A 22,701-nucleotide genomic window follows, 5' to 3' on the forward strand; every position below is an offset into this window, starting at 1 on the left:
CCCTCCCTCCCTCTCCCCCCCCTCGCTCAGAGCAACCTGTGAAAACCTACTCCATTAAGCCCTGAGTATTCCAACAGTGCTGAAGCACAAGAGGCAGAATTTAAAACAAACTTTATGAAGACTGAGGCCCTGAAACAGGGTATGAATAATCCCTCAAATAAATCGAGGAAAAGACAAACCAACAGTTGGAGGAAAGTAGGCCCTCTACTTTCTATACTTTTAAGAAAGTATGAGAGTTTGTCTCTATCCTGGAGCTGCCATAAGTCTCACTGGTTGCTATGGCTCAGGCCCCATTCCTATTACATAAAGAACTTGTGTCAACTTGTTTACCTTTGTTCAACTTCTTGCATTTGACTTATATTGTTATTATTCTTTAGAAACTTGTTTGTGATGTAAAGGCAGAGAGAAAGTGTGTGGCTCTGGATGGGAAGGGAAGTGGGAAGAAATTGGGAGGATCAGGAGGAGAAACCATAATGAACATATATTAAATTAAAACAACTATTGCAGCTAAAAATCAAATATATTTTAAGGTAAAAAAAAAAAAAGTACTGAGTGCTGCTGAATCAGATCTTCTCTAGCAAGGCCTTCTGCAAGCCAAGACTTGGAGAGAGGTGCATTGGACTTTCCCTCTGCTCACAGACAGGCCTGTGCATCGAAGAAACACCATCATGTTAGTATAAGTCCTGGAAAATGGCTCTATAAGTTTGAGGCTATTACGCTGCACATGTTTAATGTCTGTCAGACAAGGCAGCATTGCACAGAGATACATCCATACATATATAAATACATAACATACATACAATAAAAAATAAGTAAAATGGCTTCTTGCTGGTACAATAATCAAGATGAGAGAAGAGAGGATTTTACACTCCCATGTATGGTATTTATCATAAACCTACTAAATGACATATTCAGTGCTGCATGTGCTCCTGGAATCTCTGGAGTTTGTTGTTGCTGTTTGCCTTGTTTTTCATTTGATGTAATTGTGGATGTGCTGAGCTCTCTCCCCCCTCCCCTACTTCTCTCCCTCTGTCTCACTTAACAAGTTTTCTGAGGCTTTTTCTTAAGAAAGAGCTGCAACCCTCTGCAGTTTCTCTCAGCTCCCAGTGGGAGAAAATCGTTCCCTAATTGGGACTGAGCTCTTGTGGATGAACTCAAAGAACCTTCTGTTTCTTTCTCTAATGTTTTCTTTCTTTCTTAGCTACTCAGACTAGTGTTTTTCCATCACTGCACCCGTCCTAGGATGGCTCTTCTCCAACTATTCCTGGTCTATTCCCTGAAGATTCTAACACTTGGCATGTGGGTGTCATCCACCATCTTCTGACTTGTGAGTGTTCAGTGAGAAGTAGCTGCTGGAGAGTGACTCATGTGGTGTATTCATTAACTTGCAGCTGACAGACTCTGATGTTCATTTCTGACATTGAAAGCTGACATGAAGCCACAGGCTGAAAAAAAAATACATTTATAGCTTTTCTCTGCTGATTAAAACTTTGACACACAAATGTAAGTTCCTCCTTCATTTGCTCAGTAGATGAAATATCATTTAGCAAATGACTTCTAATGCTAATGTTTTCTTCAGAGACGAGGCACAGTTTGTGTCTGAATGACTGCAGATCATTTGGTTAAAATGTAAATTCCCTTAGACATCTAGAAAAGATGCCTACAAAGCAGGTATTTCACTTTCATTTGGCGAAGGAATACCCATCTTCCATGGTTTACTAAAATAGTGTTTTCCAAAGGATTACACGAGTTACTCTCCTTCCCCTCTCAAAGTTTATTCTACATTTTTCTTCTATTCTGTACCCTAGTCATGTTTCTATCTGTCTCCAACAGATTCTTCCTTCCATTTACCCTTCTTACTCTGGGTCTCATCTCCAACTCCAGCCTTGCTTGCTTCAAGGAACACTGGTTGCCTCAGCAACCAGATATAATGAGTCTGGAGTAAATATTCGAGCTACCTTTGTCTAATTCCTTTCCCCTGATTCTGATGCCCATTACTTTCAATTTTTCACTTATCTTAGTAGAATGGTCTGAGAAAGCAGACACAATGTTCCAGTGAAATATGTGAAAAAAGTTTTTAATTAAGGGTATTTATACTTCAAAGAAGTATATAGACATTGCGCTACAAGATTAGTAAATATGTTTTAACTAAGCCTGTTTTTCCAGTGTCTAACTTCATAAAACTTCTCTAAAATTTTAGCCACTTGCTAAAATACCAAGTTTTAGGAACTTTCGTATACATTGATAAATTACATTGAAGAAAAGCCCATAGACTCTATTCTTGTTCTTAAACCATTCAAATAATTAATATGGCTATGATTTATGTCAAAGACTATACTCACCCTGTTACCTCCTTAACTACATTGATTATTGTGCTTGCTAGTGACTTTTTAAAAACTGAATTGTGTGAATATTTTATCTGGAAAAATTTGTCACTAGTTAAATGCTATAAACTCTATAAACTCCACTTGAATGTTAATTCCTTTGTTTCCTATACCTTCACTCTACTGGTATTATATAAGTATTGAATTATGATTTCAGTTATATTCCTGTGTTTAATAACTAATTATTAAATGTATTGATGGGTCAAGGCTTCCATCTGATTTTGTTTATCATTGAAGTGATTAGTATTAATTGTCAAGAGCAGGGTACAGAATCACCTAGGGGAAACATTTGAAGTAAGACAGGAACAGGGTATTACTGTGAGTTGCTATCTAGTTTATAATAGCCCCTGGGTACATCTATTGGTATTGATTTGGTAAGAAATCCCTCACACCATTTGAGAATCTATTTATTGGACCAGGTTACTGAACTGTATGAAAGGAAGAAAGTAAACGGAGCACATCCTTCACTACATTCTGTTTTCCGATTGTGGACATAATGTGGTCAGCTGCTTCAAGTTCCTGATGTCTTAATATTCTAGCCATGATAGCATAAAATATGAGCCACGATCTAAAATGAGCTTTTCATTCACAAGTTACTTTTGTCAGGAAATTTAATTACAGCAACAGAAAAAGCAACTAAGGAAATCATGAAGGTGAGAATTTAAGTTCAAGAACTCCAGAATCCTTCAGCATTTTGCCTTTGCTGTATTATCCCTGTTCACTTACCTTTAGTTACATCTGGTTCACTTCAAAGTCCACTCCACTCTGTGTAATACCCACCTTCCCCAGTCTCCAAGCACAAACTTCTTCTGTTTGCTTTGTCTTCTTCTTGAGAATGTTGCTACCATTTGAAGTTTTGTGACTTCTCCCATCATTTTGCTAAAATGTCACCATAACTGAGAAGTTCTTTTTCATACAATAATACTGAAAATAACAAACCTTTGTCTGCACATAACTTAATATTGTAACATTTAACTGTTTTTCTAGATAACATTTAATATAGTTTTAATTTTATAAAAATAATAAAATTTTAGTTATATTTATAATTTTCTAAAACATTTCATCAATTTTCCATATTATCAGTAGTTTCAATAAAGCAATACATCCTATACACTTAATGAAATAATGTAGAAAATTACTATCAAGAACCTGGTGCATTGGTGCTTGAATGGTCCATATCTACTATAATTTTCTTATCTAGGATTTTTATCCAGGCTACCACATTTTAGTCATGTCTCATAAATTTTTTCTCAGCCAGGGAAGCTTCTTGGACATTCCTTATTAATAAAGACCTTAGCAGTTTTGAGGAGGTCTGGTCTGACAGTGATAGAGGATGCTCCTTCATCACAACTTGGGTGATGTTGCTTGCAAGCAAGACTGTGCTGCTTATGAGCTGGTGTGAGGAACATTACAAAGGGAAAAATGCATTTCTTCACACTGTTTGAAGGGTACATGCTTTCACATCATGAATATTGATCTCAGGGCCTCATTGCAGAGTTACTTGTGATTTTCCAGAATAGGATTATGGCTCTCACACAATTTCATTTCACTTGTTGCCGAAGGAAAGTACTCTGTCCCACTGTTAAGAAGCTTGAATACAGGTTCTTCCTCGTAAGGGCAGAATATAAACATGAATTATTTGGCAAATACACTTTTGAAGACATCTCTTTTCACAATTATCCATCGAATTATTAATTGAATTCAGGTTTGTAACTTTAAAAATTATATGCATAAAGTATTGTGTTACTTTTACTACAATATTATATTATATTACAGATTATAAAACAATATTATCCATTATGTTGTAAAAGATGTTTTACTTAGGCAATTAGGAATCATTCAGCTTATATACAATTCATTCTCAGAGCATCACAGTAGTTTTTCCATCGTGTGTGTGTGTGTGTGTGTGTGTGTATTAAATACTGTTTTATCAAACAGTAATAAAAGGGGTGAAGACTCATCCTGTGTATTTTTCTTATTTGGTACTGGAACTGGTAATTTTCTTCCAACAATACCAGTTTATTTTATTGAATTATATTTATTTGAATGCAATCTGTGTTATAAGTTGGTTCATTAGTAACTGTTGAAATTCCTTTAGGATATCTCTTTGAAAAATCAAAGAAGTGCATATTTATGGAGAGAAATATGCAAATGTACATATTTCTATATTTTAAAATGGCTAATTATATGATCCCTACTACAGGGAGCAAATTTAAACCTTTTTCTGGAATCTCACATGTTAACTTTGGATTTATCATTTTTCTTAACTATATATTTCATCAAGATTAAAAAAATACAAACCTAAAAAATCTTTAACCAATTGACTTTGCTGTTTAATTCCAAACTATAAAAACATCATGATGAATTTTGTCAGCCCAACCCCTATGGGAATATCTTTATTCAGTACAGTACAGAGTGTGTGTGCAATTGTTTCCCAATTACAGTCAGAAGCAACAATACTCACTTTCATATATGTCTGAGTTTCTTTATTCCTTTCCTCCTTTATCACTGGGATCCTTTCATCACTTGGGCAGAGATCAGTTCTTTCTTTAGGCTGACTCCTCTACGTACTAGACTTCTAGACCTCAGCTCTGAAAGATTTTTTTCCTTTTAATTTAAATCTAATAAGGTTCACTCCTGAAAGTCCTTATGTAAAATGTAATAGGTTTTGAAAAGTGAACTTTTTATGTTCTCCCATTTTATTATGTTACCGAATAGTGTCAGTAAGGAGAACTTGTACTGTGATTTACTGACTTGTCTCTTTTCCACTTCTCAGGAACCACTGGAGTCTTTTGAAATTTGGAGCTTCATGAATTTACCTAGTTAAAAATGCCATAGAATTTGACTAATTACACACACAGATTTCTCCTAAGAGAGCCAATTCCTTAGAACATTCACTTTAATATTTATTTTAGTTTTTTAGAGTCTTAAAACCAAATTTCGGGTGCTGGAGAGATGGCTCAGGGGTTGAAGGTCCTGAGTTCAAATCCCAGTAACCATATGGTGGCTCACAACTATCTGTAATGATATATGACGCCCTCTTCTGGTGTGTCTGAAGACAGCTACAGTGTACTTACAATAATAAATAAAAATAAATAAATAAATAAACAAACCAAATTTCATTTTTATCATTAAGTTATAATCTACTCCATGTGCATTCAGAAAATTATGTATCTGTTCATTTTCTGAAAGACATTGGGATCTGGACAGATGCATCCACCTTTAAAGGTGTTCCCTGCTCTTAAAAGCTCTAAATTCACTTTCTAACATCCATATCAGTTCAATCACAGCTGCCTGTATGTAACTCCAGGTCCACACAATCTAATGTTCTCTTCAGCCCATCATGCATGTATGTGGTGCCTACAGCCACAGTCAGGCATACATGCACCACCCATACTTATGGAATAAAATCAAGAACCATTTAAAATTATTAATATGAATAAATGTCAAGAAAAATAGACTATTTTCTTGGGGAAAATATTTTCAGCACTGTGTCCCTACCTAGAAACAGAATTGCTTTGCTATCTATGGTATTTTTAACCTCCTCTTTAAACATTGCATATGACATCTATGTAGTGGTTGGGGTAGCAGCAGTGAAGGAGAATTCCTGCTGTTGTGCACCATCCAAGGACTGGAAATTTTCGATTTTGATAAGATTTCTACTGAGTAGTTTATGTGCCTATGAAACTTATTAATTTCTAACCCTTGTAGAATGTTTTACATCTGTATTTGTCATTATTTTATATTTTGAAAAGCAAATTTCACTATTGTTTTTGAATTATATATAGTTATATATATATATAGTTCTTGTTGAGTTTGTTACTTTAAATAAGAATTTTGATCATACTTTTTACCAATAGTTCTCTGCAGCATCATGTAATTCTTTTAGAGGAGTTTTGTGTGTCAAAGGATTACTTGTAATCATTCTCATGAATATCACCTGTTGTAATTCCCTTTACAAACATTGTCAAAAATCAAAATCATTGAGATAGTCTTCTCATCTACTTTGAAAAATTATGAGCGTTTGAACTTTACATATCTAATTTAGTACATTTTGAGCAGCCCCATGAGGAGAGTGTAAGTGCTGCTTCTAGATTGTTTTTTCTTTATCGAAAGCTTAGCTTTATTGTAAGATAGCTATTGTATGTAGCTATCCAGTGGCTCTAGAACTGTTTAAAAGAGCACCTTTCCTCTACTAAATTCTCTGGTCAAACTTAAGTTTCTTGTCCCTTGATTTTTATTACAGTCAGAGTTCATGCAAATCCATTTATATTTTGGATGGATGTGTTGAAAATCAGGATTTTTTTGTTAAAAATATTGTATAAGAACATTTTATATATATATGAAAACTGTTATTGGTCTTCGTCAAGCCAGTAATGTATCACTAACTAACATTCTTTAAACATGAAGACACATGAACACAGACATGTGTTCACCCCTCATTTGTATTTTCATCTCTGACACTAACTGAAATTATGAGTTCCTAACACATATTCATTTTGAAATATATGTGCTGCTGCAAGGGTTTGTTTAATCCTCATTTGTGTTAAACTCTTATCCTACCATAATATGAAAAATTAATATTATAATACCTTGGTTAACACCACATAGTACATTTGTAGCAGAGGTGTGAATTTACTTTTTGACATTCTGAATATTCTGAATGTCATTCGTGGAAGAGTGTAAGAATAACTTTTTGCATGTTCTTTAAATAGAGGGGAATGGGTTCATGGCATATATGAAGTCATTAATAATTTCTTCTCTTAATCTAGATCTATTTTCATGAATAGTGCTGATTTTCTTCATTTTCTGGTACTAGCAGTTAAATGACTTCATCATCAGTCATATATATTCTATGCATTTTCTGATATTCCTAAGTAAATAATATTACTGTTATTACATTTATAGGACATTGGCAAAGTGGATTCAGAGTTTCTCCTTTAGTCTAAATCTAGTTTAAATGCTAGTTTAAATTTTCAGGTTCCTAAGGAACATGTCCACTAATTTTACAAAAAGAAATTTGATGATTGCAACTCTCATATTGCTTATAGAGTACTGGCTGGTAAGAATTCCTTAACTTAATTGTTTTTGTTAAAATATATTTAAAGTAAAAAAAAAAAACCAGCCTGGAAATATGCATTAAAGAAAACCTTATCAAAATGTAATATTAACATTTTAAAATATGGAGACTCAAACAAACAGTAAACAAATACTTTAAAAACAATATATTCTGGGAAGAAGTTGACGTAAAGCCTGCATCTTTAAAATTTTAATTACTTTCCTATCATTTTTGGTATGACATACCAATAAAATAAGTACCTTTAAGTGAGGTACTTATCTAATACAAGTCTTATGTTTGTACAATGTATAAAAATACAAGACAACTGTGGAAAGATTATGGGTGCCATAAATTTGTTATCATACATTATGAGCATTTGAAAGTATACCAAATTGCTATATCGTGATTTGGTATTTTGAATGAGAATAACCCTAAAGTTTCATATATTTGAGTATTTGAGCTCCAGTTGGTAGAACTTTTTGGAAGGATTAGGAGGTATGAACTTATAGGAAGAGATTATATCACTAGGGACAGGCTTTAAATTTAAAAAACAAAAAGAAAAGAAAACAGAAAAAATCAAAACTCCCCCAAACCCAGCTGTTCATATTTATCTCACTCTGCCTTGTGATTGTGGACCAAGTGTATTCTGTAAGATGCAGTCTTAATGGCATTCTTTTGGTAATGAGAATCATGTCTTCTAACCATAAATGGTAAACAGTAAGTTAAAAATATTTATATGTTTCCATGGTTATAATGTTTTTCATGGTGAATGTAAGGTATGAAAAATATTTTGTTTCATCTCTGCAGAAATCTGAAATGCTACTGGGAAAAATATGAATTATGGGTCCATAACACAAAGTTTCTTTTTAAAAATATTTCTATTTTTGTTTTATTTTCCCCTTTTGTGTTGAAATTAAATTCATCTTTTATACAATACATCCCAACCATAGTTCCCTCCTTCACTCCTCCTGGTCACCCAACTCCCTTCTCCCTGAGGTACACTCCTTCTCTGTTTCCTTTTCAGAAAAGAGCAGGCTTCCCATGACAGCCCAACCAGACAAAAACAAGATACAATAAGACAATGCATAAGCCCTCAGATTGAAGCTGGGTAAGGCAGCCTAATAGGAGGCAAAGAGTCTCAAGAGTAAGAGACAAACCCTATTGTATTAGGAGTCCAACAAAAACACCTAGCTACAAGCCCTAACACGCACATACTTGACCTGATACAGATCCATGAAGGGCCCATTATTGTCACTTTAGTCTCCGTTAGTCCATGTGAGACTTGCTCATTTGGTTCAGTAGACAATGTTCTCCTGTTGTCCTCATCCCATGACTTCTAAAGTTCTTCCTCTCCCTCTTCAAAGGGATTCCCTGATTTTCAATGGGAGCAACCTGATGGAAACTCCAATTTTGACTGTACATATTGTCAGGCTCTGGGTAACCATGCTCTTCTGCTACTGGAGGAAATATAATTAGGACTGGAAAAGGCACTGCTCTATGAATATACCAGAATGTCATTAGAAATCACTTCTTTGACTATGCTTTGTTTTGTTTGCTCTTGCCAGTCATGTTTGGTTCTACCATAGGTGTTTGGGTTATCCCTTCTCTTGTTCTTGGCTATACAAGCACTGTAGAGCATGTCTCCTCACGGCTTGGGTATCAAGTTAAAGCAAACATCTGTTAGCATGGCTTTGGTGGTACATGGCTTTAATCACAGCACTCAGGAAGCAGAAACAGTCAGAACTCTGATGAGTATGAGGCTAGCCTAATTTATGGAGTTAGTTCCGGGACAGCTAGAGTTACAGAGACTAATCCTATTTTGAAAATCCCAAAACACAAACCAAACTAATACATTTATTTTTAAAGTAACATTTTTTTTTTTTTTTTTTTTTTTTTTCTTTTTTGGTTTTTGGAGACAGGGTTTCTCTGTGTAGCCCTGGCTGTCCTGGAACTCACTCTGTAGACCAGGCTGGCCTCGAACTCAGAAATCCACCTGCCTCTGCCTCCCAAGTGCTGGGATTAAAGGCGTGCGCCACCACCGAAAGTAACATTTTAATGTTTCTAAAGCTTCTTAGCTGATTTTATATTATATAAAGATAAAATAGCAAACTCAATAACATACACCATGTTATTTATGAGTACATTATTTTTTTGTGAAAAAGTTACAGGTCTTACATTATCTCATTGAAGAGTCTAGATGGGTGGTCCAGCTGTAAGAATGCATGCTGATCTCCTAGAAGACCAGAGTTCATTTCCTAGCTCTCATATTGGATGGATTACAATTGCCTTAGAATTCCAGTGCTCTGGATTCTTACATACTCTTCTGGACTAAAGGGGAAACTGCACGCAAATGTACATATACTCACAGGCAGATACACTTATACATATGATTAATAATAAAATAAGCTTTAAATATTTATTTAGATTAAAGCTGTATAAATATGTAAGTATATAGGGCCAGAAATAAATTTAATTTTAGTTAGGTACTGAATTGGTAAATATTCAACTTAATTTCAATTTCAAACATAATTTTTCTTGACTTTGAAGAGATTGAAATTTAAATATAATTAAACAAATAAGGAAGTAATGACAAAACAATGTTCAGTTTTTAAACTAATAAGATTCTCCTGATTACAAAATCAAAGTTCACCCAAATTTAAAATGCTGTACTTCATAATGTATTTGACACTAGTTATTTATCAACAAAATCGTGTTCAAAATGCAGAGCAGTTAAGGCTGATAGAGATAATTAGGCATAGAAAATTTAGTAATCAGCCTGTTGCTATTGAATAAATAAAGGATGTGATGCATTTTTAATAAACCCCATGGGAGAAGAGATTGCTAACTTTAAAATCAAGTGTAGCAGAAAGCCTTTTAAACTGTGCTCTTTTATCTCAGAGCCGAAGAATGTGCAGGTGTTAAATTGGCCACAGGAGGTTTACTGTAATGTTTCCTAAATGTGAAACAAATACTCACAAAAAAGGTTGACTAGAGTAAAGGTATTAAATTAGCGAGTGGCAAAGTTCATAAGACACATTCTATAATTTACACCAGTCATATTTGCTGTTAACATTTAATCTCATGTTATGCAAACTTCTGTGAATGTCAGCAAGAACATAACAAATTTTCTGAGTGGTGTTACAAAAACAAACATAATCTCTGACTCCCCTCAAAAGCAATAAACTTTCTATGGTCAATTTTTACATCTGTCTCTTGTGTTGTTTATGTGTGTGACTGATAAACATTCAACAGGTGACACCTGTGTTTTTAAGTCAACAGCAAAAGTATTAGCACTAATCCATCGACCAGACAGTTTTGCACAAATAAGTTAGTGCCCATTAAGTTCTATTTAGGACATAATAATGCACACATTTCTCACATCATTTATACAAATTACATTATATCTTAGAGAAGAAGGTCATCATGCAGAATACGGAGTGAATGGAATAGTAAAGACTATGTTTAAGCATGAAAAAGTTATAAATGGACAGTGTAATGAAAAAGAAAAGAAGGTGAAATGTTCTATGCCTCAAGTGGTTAATTCTAGACTTTAAAACTAAATGATAGAGAAATACAAATAAAATGTCAATGAATGAACCCGAATAGTATTTACAAAGATCACAGTCTGAATATAGGTAAAACTAGCATTTGGGCATATTTTAAATCAAGCCTTTAAATGCATGCTTATGGGTTGAGTTCACTTTGTCCTCATTAATTTTGACTTTGAATGTTTAACTTAACATTCAAAGAGCAGTTTAGCAGCAAACTTTTCTTTCTGAAGATTCTGAGTATTGATGTATCTAAGTAAGATCAAGTTGTCCTCTTAGAGGTGCAGGGTGACAGCTGTCAACCTTCCATATAGTCCCATGCATCTAATAGGTAAAGAGAACTCAATTCCTGCCATGTTCTTATACGGAACTAATTTCACCATGAATGACTCTGTTCTCTGGCTTAATCATCTGCTAATTAATATTAGCTGGCAATAGGTTATTAACATAGGGATTTGAGCATGGTCCAAACATTCAAGCCAGACTGTCACATTCTAATCCTTAAATGAACTTTTTATCTCTAAAAAAGTATCTAAATCCCCAAGAATCCTTTTCAGCTTCACAGTCTACAATCTAAAGTACACAACCACATATATAGGAAAATAAAAAAAAAACTGCCTCACACACTCACACACACCACACACACACAAACACACACACACACAAAGAGTTGCGCATGTACCCACATACCCACAAGATTACATACACACATTACTAGCTTCAGCAAGGAATCTACAAGAAGCTCAATGCAGCTTCATCCTCAGGTACTTCAGGAAATCTCATAAGTACTCAGAAATCTCATAGGAACATGTGTAAAGTTGTAGGAGTATAGAAAGTTAATTCAGTAGCCAAATTTTTAAAAAGGCACAGAGAAACACAAGTGTGTGTGTGTCTGTGTGCATGTGCATAAGTGTTTATGTGTGTGTGTGTGTGTGTGTGTGTATGCGTGTGTGTATCTGTGTGTGTGTTCTGATTAAGGATCACACGTTTTGTTACAAGATAGTTTTAGTAGTCGTTATTAATTTCAAGTTTGTATTTCTAGAAATCATCATTGTCCTTTACTGAACAGATATCCTGTCTCCCCTCACTGAATCTCTTTTCTATGGTTTAACATATTCTTTAGTTAGCCAAATTCCTCTCTAAATGTTATGTTGGAATACTTCAGCAGTTTTTAGTGCAGTGAAAGAAAATGTTAATTTATTTTAAGTTACAAAGTTGCACATTATCATCACTGCCTAAATGCTGATACATTAAATACAAATAGATTTTTCTCACTCAAATGCCTACATTCCACAAAAGATGAATATCTACTTTAAAGCACATTTCAAAAATAGTGTTTTAAATTCTCTTGAAAGGTTGATCATCAAAGTTAATGTCAAAATAGAATTTCACAGTGGGAGTAAATCAAAATAATGTGTGTGTGTGTGCACATATGTATGTATGTATGTATGTATATAAATACACTCACATGTATATATTCCCAAATATAATTTATTTGGGTTGTATGAACTTGATGCCATATATGGCCTAAGACCAAATTTTGAGCCTTCTAGAATAAATCATTAGACAAGAAATCGCTCTACAGACTTGCCTACAGGAAATCTATGGAGGCATATTATTTCTCCTTTTTTATTTAAAAAATGTTCACACAATATATTTTGACAATATTTGCCTTCTTGCAGTTTCTCCCAAGGGTGTGCATGATACAAATGCTGCTCTAAGGATATTGCACCATGCTAATCATTGGTATCGGTCAAAGGCACCATAGCTTGGGGGACTGTTGCTTACTTCACTCCATTGGAAGCTTGCAGGGTGCTTTCTGGTGCAATAAAAGCTAGTCACCAGGGAGAAGACTTTACATCAAGTCCAGCTCATAGGCTTATCTGCTCTGCATCTGGGATGCATGTTGTATTTAGCAAGAAAAACTTATCTTTCACCTCTAAGAGACAATGATGAGCATCAGCAAAGACCTACATTCTTTGGGAGTCTCTTAAAAAATGCTGATCAACAACTAATAAATGGGTTATCAAATCCAAATTTTGTTGCTTTTGTTGTTTTGTTTTATTTTGTTTTGATGATAGGTATTTGGCTGTTGGATGAAACATTGTCAGCCCAGATGAGAAAATTCATTTAAATTATGTAGGTACATTCACGTTTGAACTTTTGTGTATTATAGGTTTTGTTTTTTTGGATAAATAATTAATAGTATAATATATTATGACTTTTTGAGACATTCTTTCTATTACTTTATTATCCTTGCCACTTATTCAATTTTAATTTCCCTCCACCTCCTCAGAGTCCCCACCTCAGTTTTTTTCCCAATTTTCCTACAGATCAGCTGTACCATATCATTTCCTTTTGTATTTCTCCTCACACCCCTTATACTCAACTACAATCACTCTTTACTTTCCTGGTTTTTACAGTAATTCCCAGTTATGTACTCATCTGAAGGATTAGAGCTAGGAGTCTCAGTTGTATTTTACAAATTAACAAAATATGCAGTACTATAGCATTTTAATTATTATCCTATTTTTAATTTTTAGGAGAATTTATGCTCTTTTCCATAAAAGAAAAAATTTTTATATATATTAAACCTTTCTAACAGTTTCTATGGGTCCCATTTTTCAGATCATCACCACCATTATTTTTTTTTTCTGCTTTTAATAACAGTCATTCTCACTGGGATGATTTGATATCCTATTATGGTTTTGTTTGCACTTTCATGAGGAAATTTGTGCACTGGATTTTTCAAATATTTGTAAAATATTTTTTTATTCCCAAAATGTTGATTTAACTTTCTTGCCCATGTTTCATCAAGTTAATTGTGGCAATTTGAATTCTCTTTTGTATTACTCATATATTTGGTAAGGAAAAATATTTTTTCCCTATGGAAAAGTTAGGGGAAGGAGAGAAAGAGCTGAAGGGAATGGCAACCCCATAGGAGGACCAACAGGGTCAACTAAACTGGTCCCATGAGAGCTGCAGAGACTAAGCCACCAACCAATGAGCATACACAGACTGGTCCGAGACACCCTTCATATATGTAGCAGAGGACTACCTCATCTATCCTCAGTGAGTGAGGTTGTACCTAATCCTATAGTAACTTGATGCACCATGGAAGGAGGATGCTGGGGTTTGGGGAGCACACTCTCAAAGATTAAAGAGAAAGGGATGGAGTAGAGGACTGTGGGAGGGGGAACCAGGTGAAGTGCAACATTTGAAATGTAAATAAAATATTTTTTTTTAAAAAAGTCAAAGCCTATCACATATATGTTCTCTCAATATTCTGTTCCTTCCTATGAGTTACCTCTGAAGTCTTTTCACTATTTCATTGATTTATTTAAAATAACATTAGTTTAAAAAAAAACCCTTTTATCTGTTTTTGTTTTTGTTTCTTCTGATTTCAGAGTTTGCACAAAAACCACACTTTCTAATTCTGTGTGTTGAAGGATGCTGTGAATTTATTCTCATTTTGCTTTCCTCTAGGTTTTGATCATAAATTTAAGACTTTTCACCTATTTTGAGTAATTTGGGTATGGCTTTTGTTACCAGTGAAAAACTATTTGTTCCTCATTTCCTTACTTTCATTTGGTCCATTTCAGATAAAGAAAGTGAACAGAGAGCACATTCTGAAAACTGCTGGATAAGGAGAATAAATCAAACTTCATTAAAGAATCTGGGATATATATATCTATATCTATCTATATCTATCTATATCTATCTATCTATCTATCTATCTCTATATATATATATAGAGAGAGAGAGCTAAATATACCTCACTATTCAGGCTTATAACTTCAAGTTATTTGATTTCATAACTTCTATTAAAAGTTTAATTTGCAGAATTATAGTGGTTTGAATTTGCAGTTGTTTTTTATGATTTTATATATTCATCTTAAATTATGCTTTTGAATGTATATTCATTCTCTTCTACCTTTTGTTCTACAGAACATACATTGAAATTTTCATCTTTCTGAAGTTGAAGATAATGAGGACTTATCATTGTCTTCAATTGATCATCTGGACTTGCATTTTCCATATGGTTGACAACAGCGCATTGCAAGGAAAGGATAACAGTCACTTCCTGAGAAGGATTGTGAATCTGAAAAACGATGAGGGTAAAGCGCTCCATCGCAGCAAGCGTGGCTGGATGTGGAATCAGTTCTTCCTGTTAGAAGAGTACACAGGCACAGACACTCAGTATGTAGGAAAGGTAAGAATTTTTCTCTGGGAAATCCAGAAGCTAAAACAATATCCATTACCCTTATAACAAATCTACGTTGCTCATACTTTTCTAAAATATTTGATGAGTTTTATTATTACTAAGGTGTTACTATCAATTCTTCCATTGAAATGTCTGAAATGTACCATTCAAGTACCTAATATAAACAGATTTTCTAGATGTCAAAATGTGAAATCATCCAGGTAGGTTGGCTCACACTTCCTGTCCAAGTACTGGAGAAGCTGAAGCAGGAAAATGAAGGTTTACTTGGACTACTTTGCTAGACTTTGTCTGACATTAAAAAAAAGAAAAGAAATAACAGCAACAAAAAAGAAAGTAGGCATACAAGGTCATGATTCACAGTAAATAAGCTAGATTTGATTGAATTATATATATATATATATTTATGCATATATATTGTAGTAAAAGTTTAATTTGAATATATATATATAATATATACATATATAAATCAAATTATCTTCAAAGTTTAAAAATCATGATAAGTACTTCATGTGCCACATGGTTAAAAACAAAATGTAGTTATTATATACAATATACATTTATTAAAATATTTTAATGTATCTTAGTAACTAGAGTTAGTAATAAAATGAACTGTGTGAGAAGAAAACAACTTCTTAATGTTCTGTTTCTTAGATAAGTGAATTGAGATTCTTGCATGACTGTAATATAGGGAAAGAAGGCAGTAAAATAAAAAAGAAGGCACTACCTTTAGGATGATGTCTTACAATGTCAATAACAACATCCTTGAGAGTGAGTGATATTGGACTCTTTAAATGAGCTGCTAAATGTATGTACTTGAAAAATATGCAAATATATTTTTACATACATATATAATCTTATCTATGAGTTATGTGTATATTTCAATATTTATAGCTTTAAAGAGAGTGTTCATTAATGTTTAGGAGGAGAAATACTGCTTTCTTTTGGGATGCTAGGTTTTAATTTGATTTATTCTCTATCTTCTCTTTCCTTCCCCTTTAACTATTTCTACCATTTTAGTTCATGGCATACTATAATTTTAGTGATGAAATCTCTTTGACCTTGTTTATTTTTCCTTGACAATTTCATCTGCATTCTTTGATCATTTCTCCTGCACTCAATTTCTCCTGATCTCTTTGATCATTCATAACTTAAATACAATACTCAGGTGTGAAACAAGCCTGAGCGTAACATCACAAATTATTTTACACTCTGATAAATACTCACAGGACTTTCACTTTTCCTTATTCTTGGCATACAAGTACTTTGTTAAGGATCCAGGAGTTAATTCTGTGATAATAGGAGACAATTAGACTAGATAAAAAATGAAAATAAAATGATGTAACTGATGCACAACAGTTAGATCTACACTACTCAAACCAGGAGAACATTTATTCTGAGAAATTGTCAAAATCTTGTTCTACTTCATTTTGTGTGGGCCAATGTGCTTTTTCAGATAAAGTCTCTGTTAACTGAAGCCTATTATTTCCTTGTTTCGGAGAGCTCTGTTTTGTGGCTGCTTGGGTCATACACACTTGCCCACTCCAGTTCACTTGCTGATTCTCTTCTGGCATCTTATTTCTTTTTAGGTTAGTCATATGTCATCCTTCCATATCCTTCATTTAACATCACTTTCACACTCTAGTTAATAGGTATCATCAGGACATGTCAAGTTCAACAAGCAAGCATTTGTGTCTAAGGGCTTGAAATTGCTTTGAGATTCTTTCTTTGGGGCTACTATATAAAGGACATACAGTTGGGTCACAGAGTCTTTCAGAAATGGTTCACCCTTGTCATTTCATAGATACAGGAAAATGGTCACTGAAAGGGAGATAGTTATAATCCTATGACTATTGCAGCCTGTCCCAAGTATTTGTGATTTAACTTAAAATTAAACGGGTTCTTAAATAATGTGCATTAATTAATTTTTATTTGACCCATTTTTGTCAAATTGTTCCAAAGAACTATTTAAGACAATAGATACATGAATTTTCCTTTCTATTTGTCAATTTATCTTCAACAGCAGACTCAAGACAACACATAAAATGCTCTATAACAATCACATTTTTGTTGAGGGAAGTTTAGCATACAAAAATGGTCTTTCAACAACTTTCAGATTTCTACTGGAAACAATATATGAATACAATAAATATGGCAAAAATATAACCACTTATTTTTCTTTGAAAAAAGGTACGCTGTGTTTACTTTGATATAGTTCTTGTCTTGTATGTGCACTTATTGATCACAAATTTTGATATTAAAAAGGCCTTTTGGCAGTGTAAAAGTAACCTTTATTCTGGAATGTAATTGTCATCCATGAAGCTTGCTGCTGAGTAAACTTACACTTTTAGTTCTTTCTAGTTTGTTGGTTCATCTCAGCTGTTCTGGCTCAAACTCCTCTACAAACTAACTGATTCTATCTGGCTTTTCTCAGACTCTACCTGAATTGTTCTGCTTGGCCTCAAACGAACTCTGGCAATATGTTGTAACTTTCTGGCACCTTCTCATTCTCTGACTAGTTTTGTCTTTACCTGAACCTGTCTCTGTAAATCTTTCCCAATAAAACTGCCCCCACCCCCATCTCTGCAATGGTCTCTGTAGTCACCTCTCTTTCCTGTCTGTTCCTGTAAGAGTTGGGCATATCCTGTCTCTGACACATTCTGTTATATCCTTGTCATTTTATCAGTTGGAGGTCACTATCAAATATGGTTGCTTCCTTATACAAACTAACATTACCTCTCTTATTAGGGATCAAACTTGTATATTAAATGCTTGTCTGTTTTCCAGCCAGATCATATTGTAATCCAGGGCATGTCTGTTTTCCAGCTGGATCACAGAGACCTAAAAGGTCTTTGGATTTATTTCCTCACCAGAATAGCCATGTTGTTGGATTAAAATTCCTCTATATAGTAGGTTTTACAGTTACTGATTTATCATTTATCAAGTTCTTATTTATCATTATTTGAACTGCTCTCTTGGCTGTTTAATTATGTACCCATTGTCATATGCAAAGTCTAATTATACCCTTAGCTTAAGCATGAGTAAAGTTATGAATTATTGTGAACATTTGACACTTTAATCATAGAATGGACAGAATTTATGACTAAAGCACAATCATTTCCCCAATTAATTTCATAAATATTCTTTTAGGATTCATCACATTGGTGACATTAAACCTGGTGAATTAGCTGCTTGGCGCCTTTATTACAGCAAAATATCATATCATACAGGAAAGATATCATAGCTTCTAACACAAAGAGATTTTCATAGTTTTTTTTTCTTACTTTTTGAAAAAGTAGATATCACAAGAAATATGAAAAAAAGTAATTTAAAGATAATAAAAAATTATATAGTTAAAAATGCATATAAACCTCAAAACCAAGCTAAGATTTCAGTTTAAATTTAAAGAGGTAACTTTATAATAAACCAAATATCATTTAGTATGCTGATATATATATATATATATATATATATATATATATATATATCCATGTTCTTGTTATGATTTAACCCTATATTTAATAAAGTTGATTGACAGATATTGATATGAATCCAGTTCAAAGCAATATTCTTGGTATTTGCTTGCTTAAAGATAAAGAACATGGTACATTTGACCTGTTATTATATAACTTCTTTAGTGGATTTAAAAAAAAACCTATAGACCTCATGGATGGCAAGTAAGTCAGTGAACATTGTCTAAGGAAATTGTATCCAAACTTTGGATTACTAAACCAATGAGTGTATTATGTTACTGCTATGACTGTAAGCAGGTATCATTTACAGTAGTATGGTTGACTCCAAGGTCGTTGCATAACAGAAAAAGTCAACCTTAAAATAGATAAAGACTGATGCAATCCACGCATACTCCTGGAATTCTTAGAACATTTCTCAGGCAGTTTGGCCAAGCAATGTTACTTATCCTCAACAATGCTTGCTTCTTATGCAGTTAAGCCCAGTTTTCTATATGAAAATTCCATGCTATATCATGACTATGGCAACAATAAGTGCTGTCCCATGCCTCTCCAGATGTTATCCCCATAACTCTTCTATACACAACTAAATAAACCTAGAGAAATGGACCAGGTTCGTTTCAGGGACACCAATTTCCACGGGATGAGAATTCTGGTCAGGTGGGCAATAAGTCGGCAGATGACAAACAGACTCGACACAAGAGTGTGGTGAATCTGAATGTATTTGTGCAAGGTGAAATTCACACTTAAATACCATACAGCAAGCAGGGCAGATGACAAGAGTCATGTAGGTAGGCAGAGGTTACAGCAAGGGAAGCAAGACTGAAGTCACTTAGGCAAGTGACTGAGACATCAAAGTCAGTAGCTTCTGGTAGCCAGGTGTGAAGCAGGAGGAGGAGTGGAGCCCTCTCTGTTGAGGCTATTTTGGTATTCCTATGCTAATTCTCTGGTTCTGCTGGAGGCAATGACTAGGAGGTTCTGACCTAACACTTCTAGCTAATGTCCTTGAATGAAAGCCCTCTCTCTGGGAAGAAAAATTTTAGAATAAATGGTTATAGAATTTTATCCAAATTATCATTGTTGAAATTACAAGAAGTTAGTTGTTGAAATTTCATAGATTTTACTCATGGCTTTGCTACCCTGTTGCTCGCATCACCATGAGTAGTCAGAGCATTGCTAACAAACTTTTAGTCTTCACTGGAACTCTCTTTGCCTGCACAAACACCATGAACAAGAAGCAAGTTGGGGAAGAAAAGGTTTATTCAGCTTACACTTCCATGTTGCTGTTCATCATCAAAGGAAGTCAGGACTGGAACTCAGGCAGGTCAGGAAGCAGGAGCTGATGCAGAGGCCATGGAGGGATATTACTTACTGCCTTGCTTCCCCTGGATCTCAGCTTGCTTTCTTATAGAATCCAGGACTACCAGCCCAGTGATAGCAACACTCACTGTGACTCACCCACCTTGATCACTAATTGAGAAAATGTCTTATAGCTGGATCTCATGGAGGCAATTCCTCAAGGAAGGTTCCTTTCTCTGTGATAATTCAAGCTAGTGTCAAGTTGACACACAAAACCAGCCAATACAGGAATGTTCTCTGCTTGGTGTCCATAGCCATTTGGAACATAAAATGGTTACAGATCCAAAGGGAAAAATTGGTACAAATTTTGTTTATATTTATCATCAAACTATGGAAATTATCTCCATTCATTTACACAGGTTCACAAGTCTGCCTAACAATATATATATATCCCTAAAGAATATGTAGCATAGTGGGCAATAGCTTAATTTCTGTTAATTTCTATTCTGTCATTTCTTAGAATATAGCACTTTGATGTATAGAAATAACAAGGAAAATTAAATTAGATAAAGAAATGAACTCTGAAATTCACTGAAACTTACCTGGTACACAGTTATATAATGTATTATAGTGTTTTTAAGACACTAAATAAAATATCCTTACAAAGGTTTTAGATTGTCATGATTTTGTACAGTGCATACAGCACCTACCTCTGACTTACAAATATATTTTATCCCAGATTTCTCTTTATAGCCCCATTACTTCAAACATAGAAAACTTGAAAAATTATTAAGCATTCAAGGGAGACTACACAGACTTGCTTCATGTCATATTACACTGCCCAAACGACTCTAATATTTCAGGGTACCTTAGCTTCATAGCATATAATTAGGATTACTTTCTCTCCAAAATGATGTCTAAATATTATGAAAATATTAAAATAGTATTTAAAAGTATAATCTTTTAAATTTGATGTATCATCTACACCAAATCATACTGAATTAAGTTTTGAAACTTTTTATTTATCCTTGAATTTAAAATTAAAAATTTCTTACTTTTAATTTTTTTGTTTGTTTGGTTTGTGTGTGTGTGTGTGTGTGTGTGTGTGTTATAAGTAACTGGAAAACTGCTTTAACTATTAAATGTGGTACAAAATATTATCCTTACTGTCACCATATATTTTTCATAACAATTTTACTTTAATTGGCTTTATTCTTTAAAAGTATTTATGTTACTCCAACATCCTCTTGATCTACTTCATAGAATGAAGGTGATAAACTGTACTCTTTCATTACTTCAGTAGTTCAAAATTTAAAAAACAAAGGGAGGGAGATAGGAAAAGACACAAGAAGTCAATTAGCAGAAGCAGCCATTTCTCTAGGTTTATTTAGTTGTATATAGAAGAGTTATGGGGATAACATCTGGAGAGGCATGGGACAGAACTTATTGTTGCCATAGTCATGATATAGCATGGAATTTTTGTATAGAAAACTGGGCTTAACATTTTTTAAAATAATTTTAACCTAAAATAGAATAACCATACCACCCAAACTGGTTGATAATCATCTACTTATTTGTTGTTGTCATTGTTGTTGGTGTTGTTGAGATAGGTCCTATTATGTAGCCCTGTGTACACTTTACTCATTATGTAGAACAAGCTGACCTCTAACTCACAGAGAATTCCTCATCTGTATCTTGAGTACTGGGATTAGTGGTGTACTATCACAGTTGGAAACATATTTAATTCATTCTTTCTTTTTTATCTTGTCTTTATTAGATAATACTGTGTTAGTATTAAGTGATACTGGTATTTAGATTTCCTCTGCTACTCTTCAAACACACAGGTTTCTGTGATAAAAATTTGTACTTGGTATACAGAGTTTAATAGCAAATATCACTTTATGTTAGGGAGAGTTTGCAATGCTAAGCATCAATAATTTCTCAATTGTACATGTATGCATGTCAGTCAACTATATTTCTGAACATTTGTAACTCCTCTGTACAAACTTGGTAAATCATTTACCCATGTGGGAAATTAGTTGTAGATATGGTAGATATGTCTTTATAAGATTGTAATTTAGTTTGGTATACATTTTAGTACTGCATTTCATTGATATTCAATAAATGAAAAGAAACTTATAGTGAGCAGAACAGTTAAGTCTTAGAAAGAGGAGTAAATAAGCAACCTCATCCATATCTTAAACAATGTTTGTGACTACAATGAACTATAGGCTATTTTCACATGCAGCTATAACAGTGACCTGCCAAATGGTATTTCAGGGTAATGAAGACATAATAGACTGGGTGTTTAATTAATTCTACATTGTCTGATGTAACACTAGAGCTTCTTTTTTTTTCTAAATTAGTAATGCATGCTTATTTGTTTAAGAGCTTGGTGCTTTATATTTTCAAAGAACAAAGGTATTTGTTCCAGAGAGCCACAAATATTTGATTTTCTCTTGTTCAATATTTTGTAATCTGCACAGAGGAAGACTTCTTGACCTGTATTAAGCATCACAGGTTTGCTGTGGTGGTATCCATGGAAACGGAACTAGGAGATTACAAAATTTCTCACCATGCTTTACACTGAGTTTTTAAGGTAACTGGAGTCTTGGTAGATATTCAATAGTTATATACATAGCAGGATATGTGCAGTAAATAATATGTCAAAGTTTATTGCTAACATTTTCATGAAAGTGATCATAATATTCTAAGAGTC

General features: G+C 33.8%; 1 protein-coding gene across 2 annotated transcripts in view; it reads left to right on the top strand.

Moving 5' to 3' along the window:
- Window positions 1-22,701, top strand: part of Cdh9 (cadherin 9) — a 130,204-nt gene that overhangs the window by 38,275 nt on the left and 69,228 nt on the right. For both annotated transcript variants that reach the window (XM_031360237.1, XM_031360238.1), the window contains exon 2: window positions 14,940-15,204. In XM_031360237.1, coding sequence (XP_031216097.1) covers window positions 14,980-15,204 — 225 coding nt within the window. In that variant the 5' untranslated portion in view covers window positions 14,940-14,979. The remainder of the gene's footprint in view (window positions 1-14,939; window positions 15,205-22,701) is intronic.

The sequence above is a fragment of the Mastomys coucha genome, unplaced genomic scaffold (genome assembly GCF_008632895.1).
Source record: "Mastomys coucha isolate ucsf_1 unplaced genomic scaffold, UCSF_Mcou_1 pScaffold8, whole genome shotgun sequence".
NCBI lineage: Eukaryota > Metazoa > Chordata > Mammalia > Rodentia > Muridae > Mastomys > Mastomys coucha.